This window comes from Leptinotarsa decemlineata, unplaced genomic scaffold, assembly GCF_025532065.1.
Source record: "Leptinotarsa decemlineata unplaced genomic scaffold, Ldec_3_MD MMD2_tig00003736_RagTag_RagTag, whole genome shotgun sequence".
Classification (NCBI taxonomy): Eukaryota; Metazoa; Arthropoda; class Insecta; order Coleoptera; family Chrysomelidae; genus Leptinotarsa; species Leptinotarsa decemlineata.
This window is the reverse complement of record NW_027412593.1, coordinates 135,638-156,138: the sequence shown is the minus strand read 5'-3', so window position 1 is coordinate 156,138 and position 20,501 is coordinate 135,638. Positions and strand designations below refer to the sequence as shown.

The following is a 20,501-nucleotide window of genomic DNA, read 5'->3' as shown; positions in this document are numbered from 1 at the left end:
ATTCATAACAATTCTAGATATTTAGAGAGTTTTTTCTTAAACGCTACAAGCGTATCACATTCTTTAATTTCATTTGGAACGGTATTATATTCAACTAAACCTTGCATGAATGGTGAGTTCATACCTTTTCTGGTATTAGTTTTACCCACATGAAACTTGTTTGCACTTCTAGTATAGTATTCGTGGACCTCATGATTGAACTTGATGAACTGTTTGAAATAAGTTGGCATCAAACCTTTGACAATTTTAAAAATGAAGATCATTACTGAGAAAGTCAACCTTTTGGTTACTGATTGCCACTGTAAAGTCTCTAGCAGTCTAGCATATGGGTTATATATATTACATTTTAGGATTAATCTCATCCCATGATTTTGAAGTTTTTGAAGAGGCTTTCCTGTTATTGTCTAATAAGTATAGTATTGTGGAACAATAAATAAAATGTGGTTTAATGATATCATTAATAACTGTCGATCTTGTTTTCAAAGATATGTGAGCAGCTATTCTTGAGAAGAAAAGGAGTTTTTTAGATTTTTTTTCTGGATTGATATAAAGTATTCCTTATGTGTTGAATTTTCATCCAATACAACCCCAAGGTACTTGGATTCTTGTTGAATAGTCCCTCGCCTCTAAACTTTTAAAAAGAGACAATGTATTGAAGTTGGACAAAATTTTTGTAAAAGGGATTCATTTTTTAGTTCTATCTGTTGAAAAACCAATAGTATGACATAACTTGCCGCTATTAATTTCTTTTTAATAGAAATAAGACTAATACCGGTTGACAGCACAGTCAAAAATTCAAAAGTGCATTTATTTCTGTATTCCTTTATTTATTACTTCACAGAACACGAATTCAGAATGGTAGTTCTCATCATAGTACTGATTTTATCAATGGAATACTCCATTTGTTTTTGTTTTGAAGTTTTGGCTATTGTGATTTAGGCCTTAGGGGTTATGACTGTACTCTTTGGTTATGACTAGTCCTACTAGACTATAGCACAGATTAAATATCTGTGCATAGTATGTGTATGGGTTACCATTATTTTTGTCCATAGAGCTAATTATTTTTTTTAATATTCGGAAATTGCATAATTTAGGAATTCAAGTTCAGATATCCTTGTCAAGACCATCTTCATGATGCTCCATATTTCTATTCTAAATTGAGATCATATCAAGTAGAAATATCAAATTGTTACATACTAGGATGTGGGGGTATATCAGTTCCTTTTTCAAATCAAATCCCGATGAAAACGATTTGTCATATGAAAAGGCCTGCAGTATATTGAATACCTTCGACAAAGTTGAGGAGAAGGGAGAAACAATTACTAATCATTCAAAAAGTAATCTTGTTTCCAACAAAATCGGAACCATAACAAAAATCAGTGGAAACGAATATATCATCGATGATTTGTACACATTTCAGGAAAATGACTCAATATTTGAACTCGGTTCGAAAGTATCATATCACCTTGTAGAGTATAACGAAATATTGAAAGTATTGAATGTGAAACTTGTAAATGAATGGGATTGCCCGAGAAATGATGATTCTCTGTGGCATAGTAGAGTTCTCATTTGTAAGGTAGAAAAGAGAATGGGTAGAAAATTGATCCTTTCACCATGGGATGTAACTTTGAACTTGGATGACATATCTTTAGAATTTTTACCTCTAGTTGGTGATTGGTTGGAGATCCATGCAAAATGTACCATAAACGAAAGTAACTTCGACTTGAGTGGCCAAATTTTGGAAATTAATAAAGTATCGCCTGTTCGTTTACATATAGAGTCTGGTAAGGTGACCTGTTGGAGAGCGGCAGAGCAGACAGGAGTTGTGAATAATAATATTTACTTCAACAAGCAAGCTTTATCTATGGGTTACATTCCTTTTGTTGGGGATCGAATAATCGGGGAAGTTATCGAAAGTGATCAGGAAAGATGTCGGTGGAGAGCCATCAAAATTTTACCTGAACATATTTCTACAAAATTGGGGACCACTGTTCAAAATAACTCACTACTTCCTGACTTTCAGGAGACTTACCCTGGATTAACTGTCTCAGATGTAAATATTTCAGTTGAAAACTTGAATGATGTGAGAGAATTTTCTGTTATTATTTCAAATGAATCAGAATGTAACTTTGATTTTTCTAAAGCACATTTCTCAGACCCAAAAAGCAACTGTATAATTCTGAATGGATCAGAGAAAGTTGTGATTCCTAAAGGGACTAAACACGAGGTTACTTGTCAATGTACATCAAGAAATATGGGTGTAACTAGAGAGTTATTGTTACTGGAGTTCGATAAGTTCACAATTGGAAAATGGATCAACATCACGGTATTATGTCAATTCAATAAACAGAAAAGTTCCTTCGAATATAAGTCCAAACTACCACTTCATGAAAAATCCACTAATGAATTATTGAGAGGTCACAAATTAGGAAGCACATCTCGATTCACTGCTGCACAATTACCGTCGTACTTGATTCCTCAAAAGTTGCTTAAACTCTTTTCCAGTAATGATAGGAATGATGATATCGACTACAAAATAGAGCAGTTGAGGGTCGTGAAACCTTCAGTAGTATCCAATTTGAGTTTTATGAACTATGAAGACAAATTTCACTCTCTTTTACACCTTGATGAAATTGCTAATTTGATAGCTATTAGAATCTATGATCAAGAAAAAGCATGTTTCATTTCCAATGGAGATCTTTTAATGTTGGAAATAGAGAATTTGTCTGAACGTAGACCGTCAATTGTGATAGGAGATAAAATAATTGCAAATGATCCATTTAGCAAAAACAAATTGGATTTTGAGGGAATTGTGTCCAAAGTTGGTGCAAAACATGTATATATGAGGTTCAATAATTTATTTCATGACAAGTATAGAGGGGAAGATTATTCAATTAAAGTTATTCCCGGACGTACTGCCTATCGGAGATTACATCATGCAGTTCATTTGGCAGTGAGAAACTTGGGACAGGAGGTATTATTTCCATCAAAAGTGACTGAGAAAAGTGCTCAAATTCTGTTCGATTATGAGTCTTTTGAAACTCCAAATGGTATAACAAAAAGAAAGGTGCAAAATGTTTTAGATAAAATGAAACAATATAAAGCTAAAATGAATTCATCAGCTGATAGTTCCACTTCAAGTCAGGTCCAGAAACTGAAATTAGAGTGGTATAACAAAAAACTGAATCCGGTGCAGAAATTCGCCATTGTTAATATATTGTGGGGTGAAGCCAGGCCTCTACCTTATATTATTTTTGGTCCTCCCGGGACAGGAAAGACTGTGACCTTGATAGAAGCCATTTTGCAAATCATTCGTCTGCTTCCTCATTCTAGAATACTGGTGACAGCACCATCGAACAGTGCTGCAGATTTGATCGCATTGAGGCTTATAAATTCTGGAGTTCTAGTACCAGGCGATCTCGTTAGAGTTATATCTCATAATTATGCCATGAGTGAAGCCATACCCATTGATCTCATTCCCTACTGTGCAACAGGAAGCAATGCAAAGGAGGGTACTGCTATGCCTGAGATGTCGAGTTCAGGAATCCAATTTGGTATGATATTTATGATTTATTTGGTTTCTATAAAGGTTTTTTTTTTTAAATTTTTGGGTAGTTTTTGAAGTTTCTACCAGTGTTGCCTGACTGGCGCTATACTCTGTTTACTGAACAAAAAAAAACAATAATTTATATATAAACAGAACAAAAAACAAAAACATCATGAATTCTTTGTTTTTCAGGGGTTTTTATTGGTTTAACAAATCATCAAATGTAATTAAAAATAGCCCATCTCTGAACATGCTCCACAATAAACTGAAGAAATTTGTTTTCAATGTACAAATATGATATGTATTATGTGTTTGTTAGTTATAGCTAGAGTTTTCTGTCTTGAGATCATATCATGCCTATCTTATTGATCAACTTTATAATGCATTCATCTAATGTTTGTCATATATTTTAAATAATAACAATTTATTTTCCCAAGAAATATACAATGTTTATCCACAAATATTTTGATTGAGTTATTGAATTTAATTTTGAAAACATAAAAAGGTGTGTAGATATGCCTACAAATATGCCTACAAATACAAGCAATATCAGAACCATCCTTCACATAACTATACAACCAGAAGTACTACAAACCATCACTTAAGAATTCCCAACTGCAACAAAAATATTGTTCATAGATGTTTAATATATGCTTTACCTAAAGCATTCAACCTTCTTCCATCCAGTATAAAAGAAAAAAAAATTTCAAGAAATTCAGTGTTCTATCAAAAAAATATATTTTTCATAATTATTACACCTTTCTAAAAATACTGAATAAATAAATTAATGCAACATTTACACTTCTTTGCTGACATACGCTTATGAAGTTTTCATTATGTTTTAATATTATTCCTAAGCCATTTTGTTACAAGACTTATTTGAAATCCGCATATATAATAGAGTTGCACAATACAAGTGTTCAATCACTTAGGTGCCAAACTCAGTAATGTAATCAGAAATTAGTATAGCTAACCAAATCCTCGATTAACTTGCTGAACTATAAAATGTATATTATATTTCCTAGTAAAAATGTATGGTATATGTATGTATATATGTATATGTATATATGTATATGTGTGTGTGTGTATATCATATCATATTTATCATATTTATTGTATTGTTATCATTTTCAATTGTATGAATTGTATAAAAATTGTATATTGATTTTGAGAATCCTATTGTTACAGTGCTTTTGTATAATATGATTATATTAAATATTAAATTAAATATTAAATACAGGTCTTATTCAGCACCTTTCATAGTAATGTAATCATGCAAAAAAATCCCCATTAACGAATATTTTGATGGAATTATTGAATTTTATTTTAAAAGCATATAATAAGGCTGTGTGAGGGTAGATTTTCTGGCCGGCCAATTATTTTGAGCACCTTTCATAGTAATGTAATCATGCAAAAAAATCCGTATCCACTAATATTTTAATGGGGTTATTGAATTTTATTTCAAAAACATATAAGGGTGTGTGAGGGTAGATTTTCTGCCCAGCAAAATATTCTGAGATACAGGTCTCATTCAGTACCTATCATAGTAATGTAATCATGCAAAAAATCTTCATCCACGAATATTTTGATGGAGTCATTGAATTTAATTTTGAAAACATATAAGGGTGTGTGAGGGTAGATTTTCTGCCCGGCAAAATATTCTGAGATACAGGTCTCATTCAGCACCTTTCGTAGTAATGTAACCATGCCAAAAAATCCCCATTCACGAATATTTTGATGGCAATCGAAGAAAATAGTGAGCAGTACCTTGATATTTGATCAAAGCATATTTTTTTGGTCTTGGCTCTCCTGGGCTCTCTTATTGAGACGGCTGGACTTTGTTTTCGATGTCATAACCATATACCCATGATTCGTCACCAGTTATGACCCTGGGTCGCCGTTGACGTCATTCAGAAATTCCTGAGCGATGCTCATGCGGCGGTTTTTTCGGTCAGAATTCAGAAATTTTGGAACAAATTCGCTGCTACAAACTTCATGCCCAAAATTTCTGTAAAAATTGCATGTCATGAGCCAACCGATATGCTATCATCAGCAACTCCTCTAATAGTGATTCGACGATTCTCTATGACAATTTTCTTCACTTTCTCAACATATTCATCGGTTGTTGACATGCTGGAGCGTCTAGGGAGAGCGTCGTTCTTCTCATCTTCTCAACCTTCTGTGAAAATCTTGTACCACTTGTAAACATTTTTATTACTCAGCCTACAATTACCGTATGCAATTGTCAACATTTCAAGTTTTTTTGAGCAGAATTTGATGCAAATTTCGATAGCAAAAAATCTCTGAACACGCAAAACACTCCTAACTTTTATAACCGTTACCAACAAACTGAACATTCTGAACAGCTGAAACTGTGAACATATGTTCGAAGGGAGTGTCCCAACATACAAAAATAAAAAAAATCGCTAATGGAATGTAAGTAGCCTGCGAAATTTGAACATTCACTTTTTTTTAAAAGACCTCAAATATAAAAGCTGGTATTTGCGCTGAGGTGTTGCCTATTGATAATTTAATATTCTTCTTGGCATATTTTTCTCACACTATTTCTATGTTCTGACATTGATGCTTCAATTTTTGTTTTCAGATTGCAGCAGAACAGTTTTGGGAAGGCATCGTATCACAGTAGCTACGTGCAGTGCAGCAGGACAATTTTTCTCAATGGGTTTTCCAAAAGGACACTTCTCTCACATAATTGTTGATGAGGCTGCTCAGGCTGGAGAACCTGATGTAATGATACCTCTGTCGTTTCTGGATAAAAATATAGGACAAGCTATTTTAGCAGGTGAGTAATATTTCATTATGATTATTCATTTGCAATCAGCGTTTGTCATAGTATTATCTAGAAACATGTTTTTTTCATAATATGTTTGACACAGTCATCAGCCTTTTTTTGATCTCTTCTTCTCGACTTCCTGTTTTGTTTGCAACATTCAACTGCTACTACTTTACTTAAGTTAAAACACATACTGTCTCAGATAAAAGTTTCTTATATCTGGAGAATCACTAATGAAGTCAGGGAGACCAAACAGTTCCACTAACTTATATTACATATTTTTATTTTAGTATTTGAAAACGCTCAAAATTTGTCTATACAGGTAAATCAAATTTTTTTCTTATATTTGACGACTGTTTACAATTTTGAACGAGACCAATACGAGAATAAACTCTACCCTTCACTAACAAGGGCCATTTCTTCATGAGCACTCGATTGATTTCGTATTAAATCTCACCTACGATATGGTATTGCTTTTTGGTGGTTCTGCAAAAATCAACTGATGATTTTAGTTAACTGATGATTCTAATGTTTGTGTCCCAGAAAAGAGCAGTTCGGCAAATTTGTGAGTAAGCGCAGGGCTCACTGCAAACCTCTTTTCATGAAACATGGAATATTGACTGTGTACTCCATATCCAACCTAAAAAGAACAATTATCCAAGGAGGGTACAATGCACATCAAATTGATAATATGTATCTTCCAATACCTACACAATACCACATGAAAGCAAAAAGATTTATAACCACTTGCCTGGTCTCTTTTAAAATATTACAAACTATCTTTCATTTCGAAGGATACTGAAAAGTGCACGTGTGGAGGATTAAAATACCTGTGTATCCGGAGCAGCCAGAAGCTTTCATCCTCATGAAAATGAAAAATAATATATTTTCAAGAACCTTGAAGGCTGGCTATATATTAAATCATCAAAAGGAACAATTCGTTCAGGTTAGTCTCAACTCCCTACACTGTAGGTTGATGGACTAACACCTATCAGAAAACAACGACTCCCCTGGCTAATACCACGAAGGGCTTTGAATTATATTCGACAGGTGTCAGTGCAGGATTCTTTACTGAAGTTATTCCTGCATATGCTGTTGGAATAACTTTTTTTCAATTATTGGAACACACTTTCAGACCGGTTTCGGGCTGTTTGGCCACTCGTCAGTGCAAGGTAGTATCTGTGGTACCATGGAAGTATTGTTTTTGGCAGGCATTCGCTACATCCTACTATGTAGGAAAATCGGGACAGGTGAATGTTTCAGATTTTAATTCCAAATATTTATCTTCTTAATATTTTATAACACCCTATTGGTTAATGAAACCCAACAAATGTTTCGTTGAAGGAATGAACAAAATAATTCTTCTGTTTCTTGGTATATAATCTTCAAAATCTGAAAAATTAACAAACCTAAATCATTAGAGAATCTGCTGAAATGTAAATGCAAACTGAAAAGTTTACCCCGAAAACTTACTGGATAATATAAACTACCAAAGAGTCTATTTAGTTAGTAAGTTGTTGTATTCATTAATATTGTCTACAAACTAAATAGTCAATGAAAATAATGACATTCCTTTACTTTCTTTAGATGGTTGACATTTATAAAATCATCCTTTTCCATTTTCAAAACCCAGAAAATTCACTTTTAGAAACGCCTCAATTGCAAATGGCTATAGTCTTTGACATACGTAAAAAAAAATAAAACGACAAGATGTAAATTCGATAGTCAACCTACATGAATACACACACAGGATGTTTTCAGAAGATTCAGTATAGGTTTATATTTCTATTTTCAGCTACGACAACCAGTTACGATCCATTTCCACAGAGCTATTTAAAATACATATAAAACTGTTTGCCATACAAACATTGAACGCCTGGATGGCAAGAATCAATCAATCAATGTACTTTATTGTCTAAGAGGAAAGACTCTTGTTGACAAAGCATGGTTTACATGTACAATACAATAGTATATGCCTATTAATTTGTCAGTGATTTATATAAAATGGTTAAAATTTGCAGATATAAACAATAGATAATACATATATCTTTGGTCTAGTTGTAAAAAGAACAAAACATAAAAATAAAAATATATAAAATTTTTTTCATCTCCCGATGAAATCACACATAATTATAGAATACTGATAATTTAATCTTATAGATAAAATGCAAAAAGTTACAGTTAGCCCAAGATACTGTCACTATAATACTCCTGCAGGCTGTAGTATCCTTTAGTTAAAAATATGCTTTTGACGGTTTTCCGAAAGATTCTCGGGCATGATATATTTTTTACTTGGCTCGGCAGATGATTGAAGAGTTTTTTACTCTCAAATATGAGAGAGTGTTTGGTTAATGTCGTTTTTGGTAGCGGTAGGGGTAAGTCGTCTTTTTGACGAGTATTATATGGTCTTACAATTGTCATATTGGATTTTTTCTTATGCATCAAGCACACTGTCTCAAGGATAAAAATACTGTATAGGGTCAGAATTCCATGTTTTATAAAAAGCGGTTTACAGTGATCCCTGGACTTAGCTTTTGATAAATATCTGAGAGCTCTTTTTTGTGAGACAAATACTGAGCTCATTAGCTGATAACAGCAAAAACCCCAGAACGAAATGCCATACATTAAGTGTGATTCAATGAGAGAAAAGTAAGCCATTCTGCCTGCCTTTGTTCCGAGTTCCGTAGTGATAACTTTGATTGCATAGCAGCTCGATGCTAGGTTTTTGTTTATGGTCCTTACATGGTCATCAAATCGTAATTTATCATCAACGTATATAACTAAGAATTTTATGCTGGTATTGTTATTTATGATTTGTTCATTCAAGGTCAGATTTTCATAATTGAACTTAAAGGTCAGGATTTTGGTTTTATTTCCGTTGAAGCAAAGATAGTTTGAGTCATATCAGGTTTTAATTTTCTGTAAGTCTAGAAAGATACGCTCTTTCAGAATTTCTATATCACTTCCATGCCATAGTATGGTATCGTCTGCAAACATGGTAAAGGTTCCATGTATATCAATCTTACTAAGGTCATTAATGTAAATAAGGAAAAGAATTGGACCAAGAACGAATCCTTGGGGAACTCCCCAGTTTATTTTAGAGATATCAGAGGAACAATTCGGCAATTTGACAATCTGATAAGAACATTTATGGACTTCTGGCAGAATCTTCCAGGATTGGCTTTATTCACCCTTCGAAGCTTGATACCAAACAGTTGTTGGACTACAGTAGGGATGAACTATGATGTCTAACAGGCCTTCTTACAGGTTACTGTCATTTGAATCATCATATGCACAGACTCGGACTGTCGGAAGACAGTATGTGCCGCCTCTGTTCGGAAAATGAAGTAACAGCAGATTGCATACTTTGTGCCTGCCCCGCTGGGGACCGAATCAGGTTTTTAGAGTTCGGCAGAGCCGTACTCTTATCATCTGTCCTGAAAGACCACTCACCATACAAACTAATCAGCTTCGTTAAGCTGGGTTTATTTGGTCGAGTGTGAAAAGGTGTGAGCCACAATAAACCCTTGCGGGTTGCGGCGAAGGGTCGAATAGACCCACTCACTTTGGACCTATCCTAACCTACATTACCTAAATATTACTGAAGTTTTATCCCAACACCAATCTTCCTCTTGAAGATGATCACTTGGTGATCGAAACACGTGTCGAGGTGTGAAAAATAACGATTTTGTGTTGGGATAAAACGCTAGTAATATTCATTACTACACCGAAGGTTCCAAATAGTGCATCACAAGTATTACATTACCTGATTGAATATAACTCAAAATTCAGAAAAACCCCCCTTGATTATAATATTTTCAAACACCATAACTATGATTTGTTAACCAATTGTTAACACATTTAGTGTTGATTTTATTGTTGGATTCTGTTAATCATTTAATTGAGATAATTGATATTGCATATAAACTGCTAAAAGTTTTGTAAATTATTTCTGAAGTCGCAGCTGTAACGCAAGGAATTGAAAGGACATCACTATAATAATAATTTATTAAAAAAAATCAAATTTCCATCAAAGATGTTCTTACCATTGAATTTTTTAAGGGGATCCTCTGCAGTTGGGACCGGTAATTTTATCTAAAATTGCCTCAGAATGTGGACTCAATGAGTCCTACCTTGAAAGGCTGATCAACAGATTTCCATATGTGAGAGACCCAGAAGGTTTTCCTGATACTTTTGGTTACGATCCTCGCCTTGTTACGAAGCTTTTGTACAATTATCGATCTCTTCCTGATATCCTAAGTCTATATAACTCATTGTTTTACGAGAATGAGCTCATTTCAACGGTAAGTACATCTATATAATCAGTTGAAACATAAAACTTGAAATTTCATTTTCAGATTGATGATGAAAGCAGTGATGAGGCTAAATTAGTCGAGAAATTGAGAGATATGTTGCCACAGAATAATGACGGTAAATTGCCACGTATGATTTTTCATGGAGTGGATGGAGAGAATCTACAAAATAATGATTCGCCATCTTGGTATAATCCACACGAAGCTGCGCAAGTATTTTACTATATCAATGAATTTTATCGACTAGGACTTAGTTCTGGCAATATTGGAGTTATCACACCTTACATAAAACAGGTTTGTACTTTTCAATACATTCTGACAGTAGATAAAAAATATTGAATATTAATTTCTGAAATTTTTGAGAAGGATTAATTTTGTGTTAGACTATTGTCTGACAGGTAATTGAAGAAAGTGATCAATAGACAATTACATGATCAGCAATATTTGTCAAAAATCACGGGATGATCAGCCAAAAGCCTCAAACATTCTCATGTAGACCAAATTACTTACTTAATATTGTGAGTAGTTTTCTTTACAACTGGCTCACTGTACTTTCGTAACCTGGGACAATTCCACGCTGTTAGGGTTTTGTGACTTGACACCAGAGTCTCAATCTACCTACTATCCATGTCTCGCCACTGGTCTTTGGCGAGACATGGATAGACTGTTGGTCTTTAGCAAGACCAACAGAAAAGCCACTAACAGACCCTTTGAATATGAGCTTGCTGTAAATCGCATCCAACCTCATCCCTCTTCAAACATCACTGTGTAATAAGCTTCTAAAACACTAAAACCATTGTCACCGAAAAAAATTCTCCAGGCCAGGATTTTTTTTTGTACCTTGGGAGCTGTAGGACTTATCTATTTAGTCCAAGTCTCCAGAAAACACTGCAGCCTCTTGGGCTTATTGCGTTTATTCTCTCATCTTCTCATGACACTCATTCCATCAGTCTCGTTCCTTGTACTAGTTTGTCATTTTCTTCTGGGCGTAATTTTGTACGTCCATATATTGCCTGCTTCCTGTGATTCAGTGCCTCACATTCGCATAAGATGTGTAGAGCTGTTTCTTTTCTTTCGTTGCATAATCCGCAGCTGAGTTCCCCATTGTACAGCCCCATTTTATTCAGGTGTCCTCTAAACGGACAGTGACCGGTTAGTAACCCTGTAATCATTCTGAGCTGATCCCTACTATATTGAAGTAGTTCTTCGGTTCTTTTCTCGGACGGTTCCCTAATGAAGGTTCTACTGTGTTTGTTGCCAGGTACTTTTGTCCAGAACTGTGTACTTCTTATTGGTCCATGTCCTAATCTGGTTTCGTACCAATCATTTTGGTACCTCCAGAGCTGGTTCAGGACCTATATATGAAGTTGATGATCCGCGTCTAGCGCATTCATCAGCTTTATCATTACCTGTGATTCCTGAATGCCCTGGCACCCAGTACAAAGTTAATTTGTTCCTGTTTGCCAATTAATTCAGTTCTTCATGGCATTCTCAGACCAGTTTTGATGTCACCTTCGGGTTTATCAGAGCCCCTAGTGCGCTCTTGCTGTCTGTAAAAATATTGATCCGCTCATTTCTTTGAGGTCTCAATTCAATATGCCTTGCACACTGCAAGATAGCATACACTTCCGCCTGAAAGACGGATGTGTATAGTCCTAGCGGATAGCTGTAGTTTAGATTTCTATCCGCTCGCTATATTCCAGCTCCCGTTCCATGTTTGGTTTTTGATCCATCTGTATACCAAGTGTTTTTCCCAAACATGTTTTCGGGATGACTAATGGTCTTCCACTCTTCACGGCTTATGATTTTGGCCGTGAAGTTTGTGTTAAAGGTGTACTTCGGTGTCATGTGGTCCGTGCACATATTCAATATGTGCTCCTTCACTTGTTCCGAAATTTCTGTTCTGTTCGATCTTTTGTAGTTCGGTGTGTTTTCCAGTCTGAATTGGCCCATCCTGGCCTCCCCCATCATCACAAAGTGTAAAGGAGGTAGATTCAGGAGTGTCTCCAATGCAGCTGTTGGGGTAGTTCTTATTGCTCCCGTCATTCTCAGACATGCAAGTCTTTGCACCTTGGCTAGTTTGTTGATGGCGGTCGCCTGCTTTATCTTTGGCCACCAGACCAGAGATGCGTATGTTATCATGAGTTTAACCACCATCGTGTATAGCCAATATACAATGTCTGGTTTTAGCCCCCATGTTTTTCCATAAGTGCGTCTGGCGAGCATCAGTGCTACCTCCGCTTTCCTCTTTATCCTGTCCAAGTGTTGGTTCCAGGTCAGTTTGGAATCTAGGATTACTCCCAGATACTTAACCTCCCCTGATACTTGTATTTCTTCACCTCGAAGTTTTGGAGGTCCGAGACCCTCCGTTTTAGTCCTCTTGGTGAATGCTACTATGGTCGATTTGGATGGGCTTATGTTAAGCCCTTCTTCTTTGGTCCATCTTGTTATAATGTTCAGGGCCTGCTGCATGCATCCCTTCACTACATTATTGTATTTACCCTGGACTAAGATGACTAAGTCGTCTGCATAGCCCAGTGCTTTATACCCATTATGGCCCAAGAGACATAGTAGCTCGTCCATTACAAGGTTCCATAACAGAGGGGATAGAACCCCTCCCTGAAGACAGCTCCTTGCTACCCGTGCCACGACTGTTTCCCCCATAATGGTTGTATATACCAATCTTTCCCAAGCATTCCACCTACAGCATGTCAATCCCTCTTCTCCTCAACGCCTGGATGATTGATTCTAACGACGTGTTATCAAATGCGCCCTCAATGTCCAAGAAAGCAGCTAAAAGTACTTCCTTGTTTTTGTAAGTATATACTACTTTTTCTGTTACCCGACATAGATCCGTTTCTGTTGACATACCTGACCTGTATGCATATTGGTCTCGATGTAATGGTCTGATAGCCAGTGATACGTCCCTGATATGCCTGTTAAGTAGTTTTTTTAGCTTTTTCAACGCAAATGACATGAGACTAATTGGTCTCAAAGCCTTCGCCGAGTCCCATCCGATTTTCCCAGGTTTCAGAATGAAGGTGGCCCTGATCAGTCTCCAAGTTTTTGGTATGTGTCCCAGTGCTAAGCTTGCCCTGAGAATTATGCACAATTTTTTGAAAAGTACTTCCGGTCCCTTTTGAAGCATTACTGGGTATATGCCATCAGGTCCCGGCGACTTATAGGGTTGAAATGAGTTTACAGCCCATTTAATTTTCTCCATATCTGTCATCTTCTATATCATTTGCCAGTCCTCCCTGGACTGGCAAATGGGGTCTCCAGTTCTGAATTCGCCCAGGACTCCGGTGTTAGATTTGTAATTTCTGACCCGGGAAAGTGTACCCGGAAAAGCTCTCTGATAGTCTCTTCTCCGGTTTTTGTATACTCCCCCGTATTTGTTTTCAGATTATTTATTGAGACCTGAGGTTCCTTCGAGAGTATTTTGAAGAGCCTGTCACATGCTTGGGTCTGTTCGACCTCCTCACATTGCCTTCTCCACGTATCTCTCTTGGATTTTCTCAGGACTTTGTTATACTCAGTTAGGGACTTTCTGTATTGGTCCCATGAACCTGATTTCCTTTCATATTTGAAGGCTTTTCTAGTTTTTTGTCTCATCCTCGCCAGATCTTCATTCAACCAGGGCACATTACTGTTTGATCTTTGATTTACTATGGGACAATGTTCGTTGTACGTAGAGATGATAGCTCCCTGTAATCGATCTGCTGCCAACTCTAGGTCTATGGAATCTCTGATGTCAAAATACATGCGGTCTAGACAGGTTTCCAGGTCCACCGTATAGGCTCCCCAGTTTGTTTTCCGAGGATTTTGATATGTTAGGATTGAGGTCTGAATCCCTCCGATTTCAAAGTTTATGTGTCGATGGTCTGAACAACTTTCCTCATCGGACACATTCCATTTCTGAACATAGTTACTTACAAATGTAGTTCCTATCGTTACGTCTATCACTTCACTACTTCTCGCATTTACGAAAGTAATTTTGTTGCTTATGGTTAAAATGTCCAAGTTATTTGCCATGATAAACTATAGTAAGTGCTCACCTCTTTCGTTGGTGTTGGTGTTTCCCCAGGTTAGGTGGTGTGCATTGGCATCGCAGCCAATTGTAGTCCCTCTGCTTGGCAGGCCCTAACCAACTCCTCCACTTCCCTGGTTGATGGTTGTTCCGGATTGTCGTAAGGGAGGTATGCAGATCCAATGATGATTTCCTCAGGTCCGTCCCCGCCAGTCGTCTTTATTTTGCCTGCCGTCAAGTCTCTTCCAGGCCAGGATAATCCGCGAAGCTATTGAATTTGAAAAACGTCCCAACTGCCTCAACATGGAGGCAGTTGAGACGTTGGTGGGTGAGGCAGAACTTCGACGCTCAATTCGTTTAATTATGGGACGGTGATTTGTGAAACATGCGGGCGGACGTTGTAGTGGAGCAGGATCGGACCTCTTCTGTTGACTAGTACCAGCTACTGTTGACGCAATTTTCAGAACATTTCCTCGATTTCCTCAGAATGAGACTCTGCTGTGATGGTTTGGCCCAGTTGCAGAAAGTTATGGTGAATCACACCAGCCGCCGACCACCCTACAGTAACCATGTTTTTTAGTAGGTTTTCGCCTTTGGGACGTGCCTGGATGACTTATCGGTGTCCAACCAATGTCCTGAACGTCTTCTGTTGTCGTAGAGGATCTACTTTTCATCACACGTGACGATCCGATACAAAACATATCGCTTTGGTTGCGCAGAAGCAAAGAAGAACACACCTAGAAAGAACAATTTCTATTGATGGTTCAAATCGTGGGATACCCACTTTTCTAGCTCTTTAACCTTTCCAATACGTTTTAAACCACCAAAAACCGCACGGGAACAGAAACCCAGTTCTTCCGTCATCCCACGCACCATTTGTGATGGATCAGTCTTCACCAGAGTCCTCGAGTCTTCGTCCTGGATTACTGTAGGTCGACCATTTCGGGACTCTTCTTCGAGGCTAAAATCTCCGGAAAGAAATTTCGCAAATCAACGTCGAAAATTACGTCCATTAACACTATCATTGCCAAATGCCTGGTTAATTTTTCAGGCTGTTTCAGCAGGGCTTTGGTTCAAAATTGAAATTTGGAAAATAAATTAACAGCATCATCATCAACATGGTTTTAGAAAAGCTAGATCAGTTGTGACTGCTATTGCTAGAAAATTCGAGTTTATTTACAATGAAATTGATAAGGGGAAGTACGTAGTTTCAATATTATTTGACTTGGCTAAGGCGTTTGATACAGTAAATAGTGACATACTGGTTAGTAAGTTATATAACATTGGCATCAGAGGGTTCCTTCTGGAATGGATAAAATCTTTTATGAAAGATAGGAAAATGGTAGTGACTGTGAATAATACAGTATCTGATATTCAAGATATTATCCTTGGGGTACCACAGGGGTCCATTTTAGGCCCACTGCTCTTCTCTATCTATATAAATGATCTTCCGAATTATATAAAACAAGGTTTCATTATTCTATTCACAGATGACACTACCATAACAGTTTCCGGATATACTGCGGAGGAGCTAGAAAACAACATTAATTCAGTCATGGATGACCTGATTTCTTGGTGTGATAGAAATCAACTAAAACTGAATGAAAGTAAAGCAATACATTTAAGCTTCGCGTTAAGGAAAACAGTGAAACTTAACAACATCCAACTCTCGGAAACAGCAAAACTCCTTGGTATGTTTATAGATAAAAACTTGTCTTGGGAGCCCCATATTGATCATGTCTGCAAAAAATTGAATCAAGCGATATTTGCAATACGACAGATCAAAGATGTGCTTAGTTTAGATTGTGGTTTACTCACATATGGCTTAAAATATATTAATGTGGGGTTCTTCTGTGGGGGCAAAACGTGTTTTTATCGTTCAGAAAAGATTAATTAGAACTATCTTTAATATTGCACCCAGGGATAGCTGTATATATATATATATATATATATATATATATATATATATATATATATATATATATATATATATATATATATATGTATATATAAATAGTCATTTATTAAGTATCCAAAAACATAAAACATCGACATTCAAGCAGGGCCGTAGCGAAAAAAAAAAAAAACGATAACTCCGGGGCACTCGCACAGGACATGCCTGACAGTCTCATCTTCTTGTTCACACATCCTACATAGAGGTGTGTCCACCAGCCCCATATTATGGAGGTGTTTCCTTAGTTGACAGTGACCAGTCAGAAATCCTACTGTTAGGCGTAGATTTTTCCTGGTCATTACCAAATATTTCTTCGGCGCCAGCTTCCCAGGGTCGCCCAAGGTGATCCTGGCAAGGTTACATCCTTTGATTTCATCCCATCTTCTTAAAGATTGAGCATGGGTGTAACATTTGACTAGTTCCGCAATTGTCGAAGTCATCAGGCCATGGGTGCCACTGGGTCCTAAAATTCTTAGTCCAGCCGCTTCCTTGGCTAAAAAGTCGGCAATACGATTACCTTTACTCCTGTCGTGCCCTTTAACCCACCTCATGATGATGTTATTATCTACCGAGGCTTTGGCTAAATCTTGGTGAGACTGTAGTACTAGCCCTGAGGTTATACGTCGTCTGTTCAAGGCTAATAGGGCTTGTCTGCTGTCAGTGCAGATTGTTATGTTTTTGCCAGAAATTCCTTTCTTGGTTAATTCTTTTGTGGCGATTGAGATACCAGCTAGTTCTGTTTGGACCACGCTGGTATTTCTTCCCATTCCCCACTTAATTATTAGGCTTAGTGATCTGGAGTACACTCCACACCCTGAGCCTTCTTTGGCTTTTGAGCCGTCTGTGTAAATCCGTATTGCATTTGTATCATCTGACTTTATGTTCTGCTTCATTTGTATTTTGTAGGGTTTATTAAACACAAACCTGGGTTCAACTGCATCGCTTGTTGCCCGCAGCAGAAGTTGCGCAGTAAGCGCTTCCCGCCACAGGCCCAGCCTCAGTTGACCCATTCCTACTTCGAGGTTTACACCAGCCGTGCGCAATCCTACCATGACCATCAACGCAACCTCCTTAACGTACAGATCAAGAGGGGTCAGACCCGTGATTAATTTCATTGCTGCGGTTGGTATTGTTCTCATGGCTCCTGTGATTTTTAAACAAGCCATTCGCTGCATTTGGTATAATTTTTGGATAGCCGTTGCTTGTAGAACTTTCGGTCCCCATGCAATGGCTCCATACGTTAATATAGGTCTTATTATTGCAGTGTAGATCCAGGTGACCACACGGGGTGTAAGACCCCATGCGCGTCCCACTGTCCTCCGACATTGCTCATGAGCCACGTATGCTCTTTTTGCTCTACTCTGTAGATGAGAGTTCCATGTTAGCTTCTTGTCGAGGATAGTACGAAGGTATTTTACCTCTTCAGAGAAGTTTAGTTTGCTTTTGAAGATTTCGGGAGGTTTTAAGCCCGTTAAACTTCTTTTTCTGGTGAAAAGGACCATCTCAGTCTTCTTGAGATTGATCGACAGTGAGTGTTCCTTACAGCATGTTTCTATCAATTTGAGCCCATCCCGCGCTCTATCGCACAGTGTGTTTACAAATTTACTGGTCAGCAAGATAACTATGTCATCTGGGTATGCAATTGTGTAGAATCCATTTTTGTTAAGGTGATTAATTAGGGTATCCAGAACTATGTTCCAGAGAAGGGGTGATAAGACCCCTCCTGTGGACATCCCCTCATGACCAGTTTTTTCACTGTAATGTTTTCTACATTGATACTTATTGCTCTACTAGAGAGCATCTTTAGTATCCATTCTCCTACTACTAGGGGTACATGCCTGGAGTGTAGTTGCTGGGTAATTGTTGGAAAGGTTATTTTATCAAATGTTCCCTCGATATCTATGAATATACCCAGGGTGGATTCTTTATTGTCCAATTCGATTCTGCCAACCACATGGTGAAGGGCCGAATCAGTAGACCTTCCCGGAGTATATGCATGCTGATTTGGATGAAGTGGGTTGTGGATAGTACCGCTCACATAGCCTGTCCATGGTTTTTAAGAAAAATGATGTGAGACTAATTGGTTGGAATGCTTTTGGTAGGGTGTAGTCCATCGTACCTGGTTTGGGTATAAATACTACTCTTACTTCTCTCCACTTACTGCGAATATATCGCCTTGCTATATAAGACTATTGCTGAAAAAATACTTTCTAATTGTTTTCGTGCCAACTTATCCCCTTCTGTAGTATTTTGAGGCAGTTTCGGTTATTTTATTAAAATCAGACGTCTAATTGAAATCAGACAATGTACTGGAATTTTATTCTCATCCCGAACCTGTCCATGGTCGAATGGAACATGAAGTAACAAACGTTTCGTCTACTGCTGCGGCAGACATCCGTGCGTTGACTGCGAGGACGAAAGTTATACCCCGAGGTCAACGCACTGATGATGTTTGCCGCCGTAGTAGACGAAACGTTTGGTACTTCACTCACATGACTTCATGCGTGAAAGCCTACGTTCTTATATAAAGGGAACGTCACAATCAGTGTTTTTATATTGTTTTTTTTTCAGGTCAGAGAAATCCGCTCCTTGTTAGTTGAAGCTGAATTCGACTTACCAAAAATTGGTACTGTCGAAGAGTTCCAAGGTCAAGAGTTTGACATCATTCTGCTCTCCACTGTGAGGTCATGCGAGGATTATGTTTCATCTGATATTATTCACAGTTTAGGTTTCGTTGCCAGTCCAAAACGACTTAATGTCGCTATTTCAAGATCGAAGTGTTTATTAATAGTCATAGGCAATCCAAGTTTATTGTGTCGGGATATGTACTGGCGTTCGGTTGTTAAATATTCCGTTGACAAAGGAACCTACATAGGCTGTGACTTTTCTAGCTAATATTGTGAAGTTTCATTACTTTTTTTGTAAAAATATCAGTAGTTGTAAGTGATTTGCATTGTTTTTTTACTTTGTTTTGTAAATAAAAATTTTTCTACTAATTTTAAACTAGTTGTTTGCAAATTCATTCGTGTAGTTTTCAGACAAAGATTCATTTTTCAGAAAACCGCTTCTTGTGAAAACATGGTATTTTGAAAACACCATTCTCCCAAAACCGACGGGAGCATTCCGTGGACTTTTAGTTTGGAATGTCTACATGACAGAATGGTACTGGATACAGCCTGTAAAGTCGCCAGGAGTTCATATCCCCTTCTCTGCATGGTCCGTGACCATGAGAGAGCAGGAATTGGAGCATTTCTCCTTAGGGCAGCTGCTCGAGTAGCTGATGAACTCGGTATAGTTTTTGACTCTGAACGAGGTGACCACAACTCTGTCACCGAGTTGGAACCCGTTCAGCAAAAAGCTTAGATAAAACCAGCAGAGATCACCTCACTTCTACGGAAACACAAGGATAAGCCAATGCATGGGGTCTTCTTCAATAACGTTGGAGACCTTGGCTTATCAAAGTGCCTGACGTTCGCTTTCCTCAAGTCGAGTGGGCTGAAGTCGGAAACTGAGGGGTTCATCTTGGCTTGCCAGGATGGTGTCTTCAACACCTTAGTCTACCGCAGTCGCGTGATGGGTATAGAGGTTCCTGACACAAGGTGCAGGGCCTGCCGCGAGGCGCCCGAGACCCTTATGCACTTGCTATCAGCATGTCCAGCATATGCGGTCTCGGCCTATATCCATTGACATAACGTGGCCCTAAAAGTGCTATATTACCATTTACGACACTCTTACGGTATTGACGAGACACCGGTGTTGCTCTACGCTCCGGGGGATATCGAATCCGTTGTGGGGAACGAGAAGTGACGAATTTATTGGAATTATTCGTTCCCCACCCTCAGGCTCATACAAGCTAATAAACC

The 20,501-nt window shown here is 37.7% G+C and overlaps 1 protein-coding gene across 2 annotated transcripts; it reads left to right on the top strand.

The window, feature by feature from the left end:
* The first annotated feature begins 924 nt into the window (after window positions 1–924).
* On the top strand, window positions 925–19,641 carry LOC111504418 (probable RNA helicase armi). 2 transcript variants are annotated; one of them, XR_012466148.1, is made up of 6 exons: window positions 925–3,554; window positions 6,153–6,350; window positions 10,404–10,645; window positions 10,700–10,948; window positions 16,175–16,375; window positions 19,210–19,348. XR_012466148.1 is itself a non-coding variant. In XM_074178214.1 (5 exons), exons 1-5 carry the CDS (start codon window positions 1,202–1,204, stop codon window positions 19,531–19,533), a joined length of 3,366 nt encoding a protein of 1,121 aa, XP_074034315.1. In that variant the 5' UTR covers window positions 925–1,201; the 3' UTR covers window positions 19,534–19,641. The 2 variants fall into 2 exon arrangements, 1 of the variants encoding a protein (XP_074034315.1); XM_074178214.1 differs by lacking the exon at window positions 16,175–16,375 and having other exon boundaries at window positions 19,210–19,641.
* The last annotated feature ends 860 nt before the right edge of the window (window positions 19,642–20,501 follow it).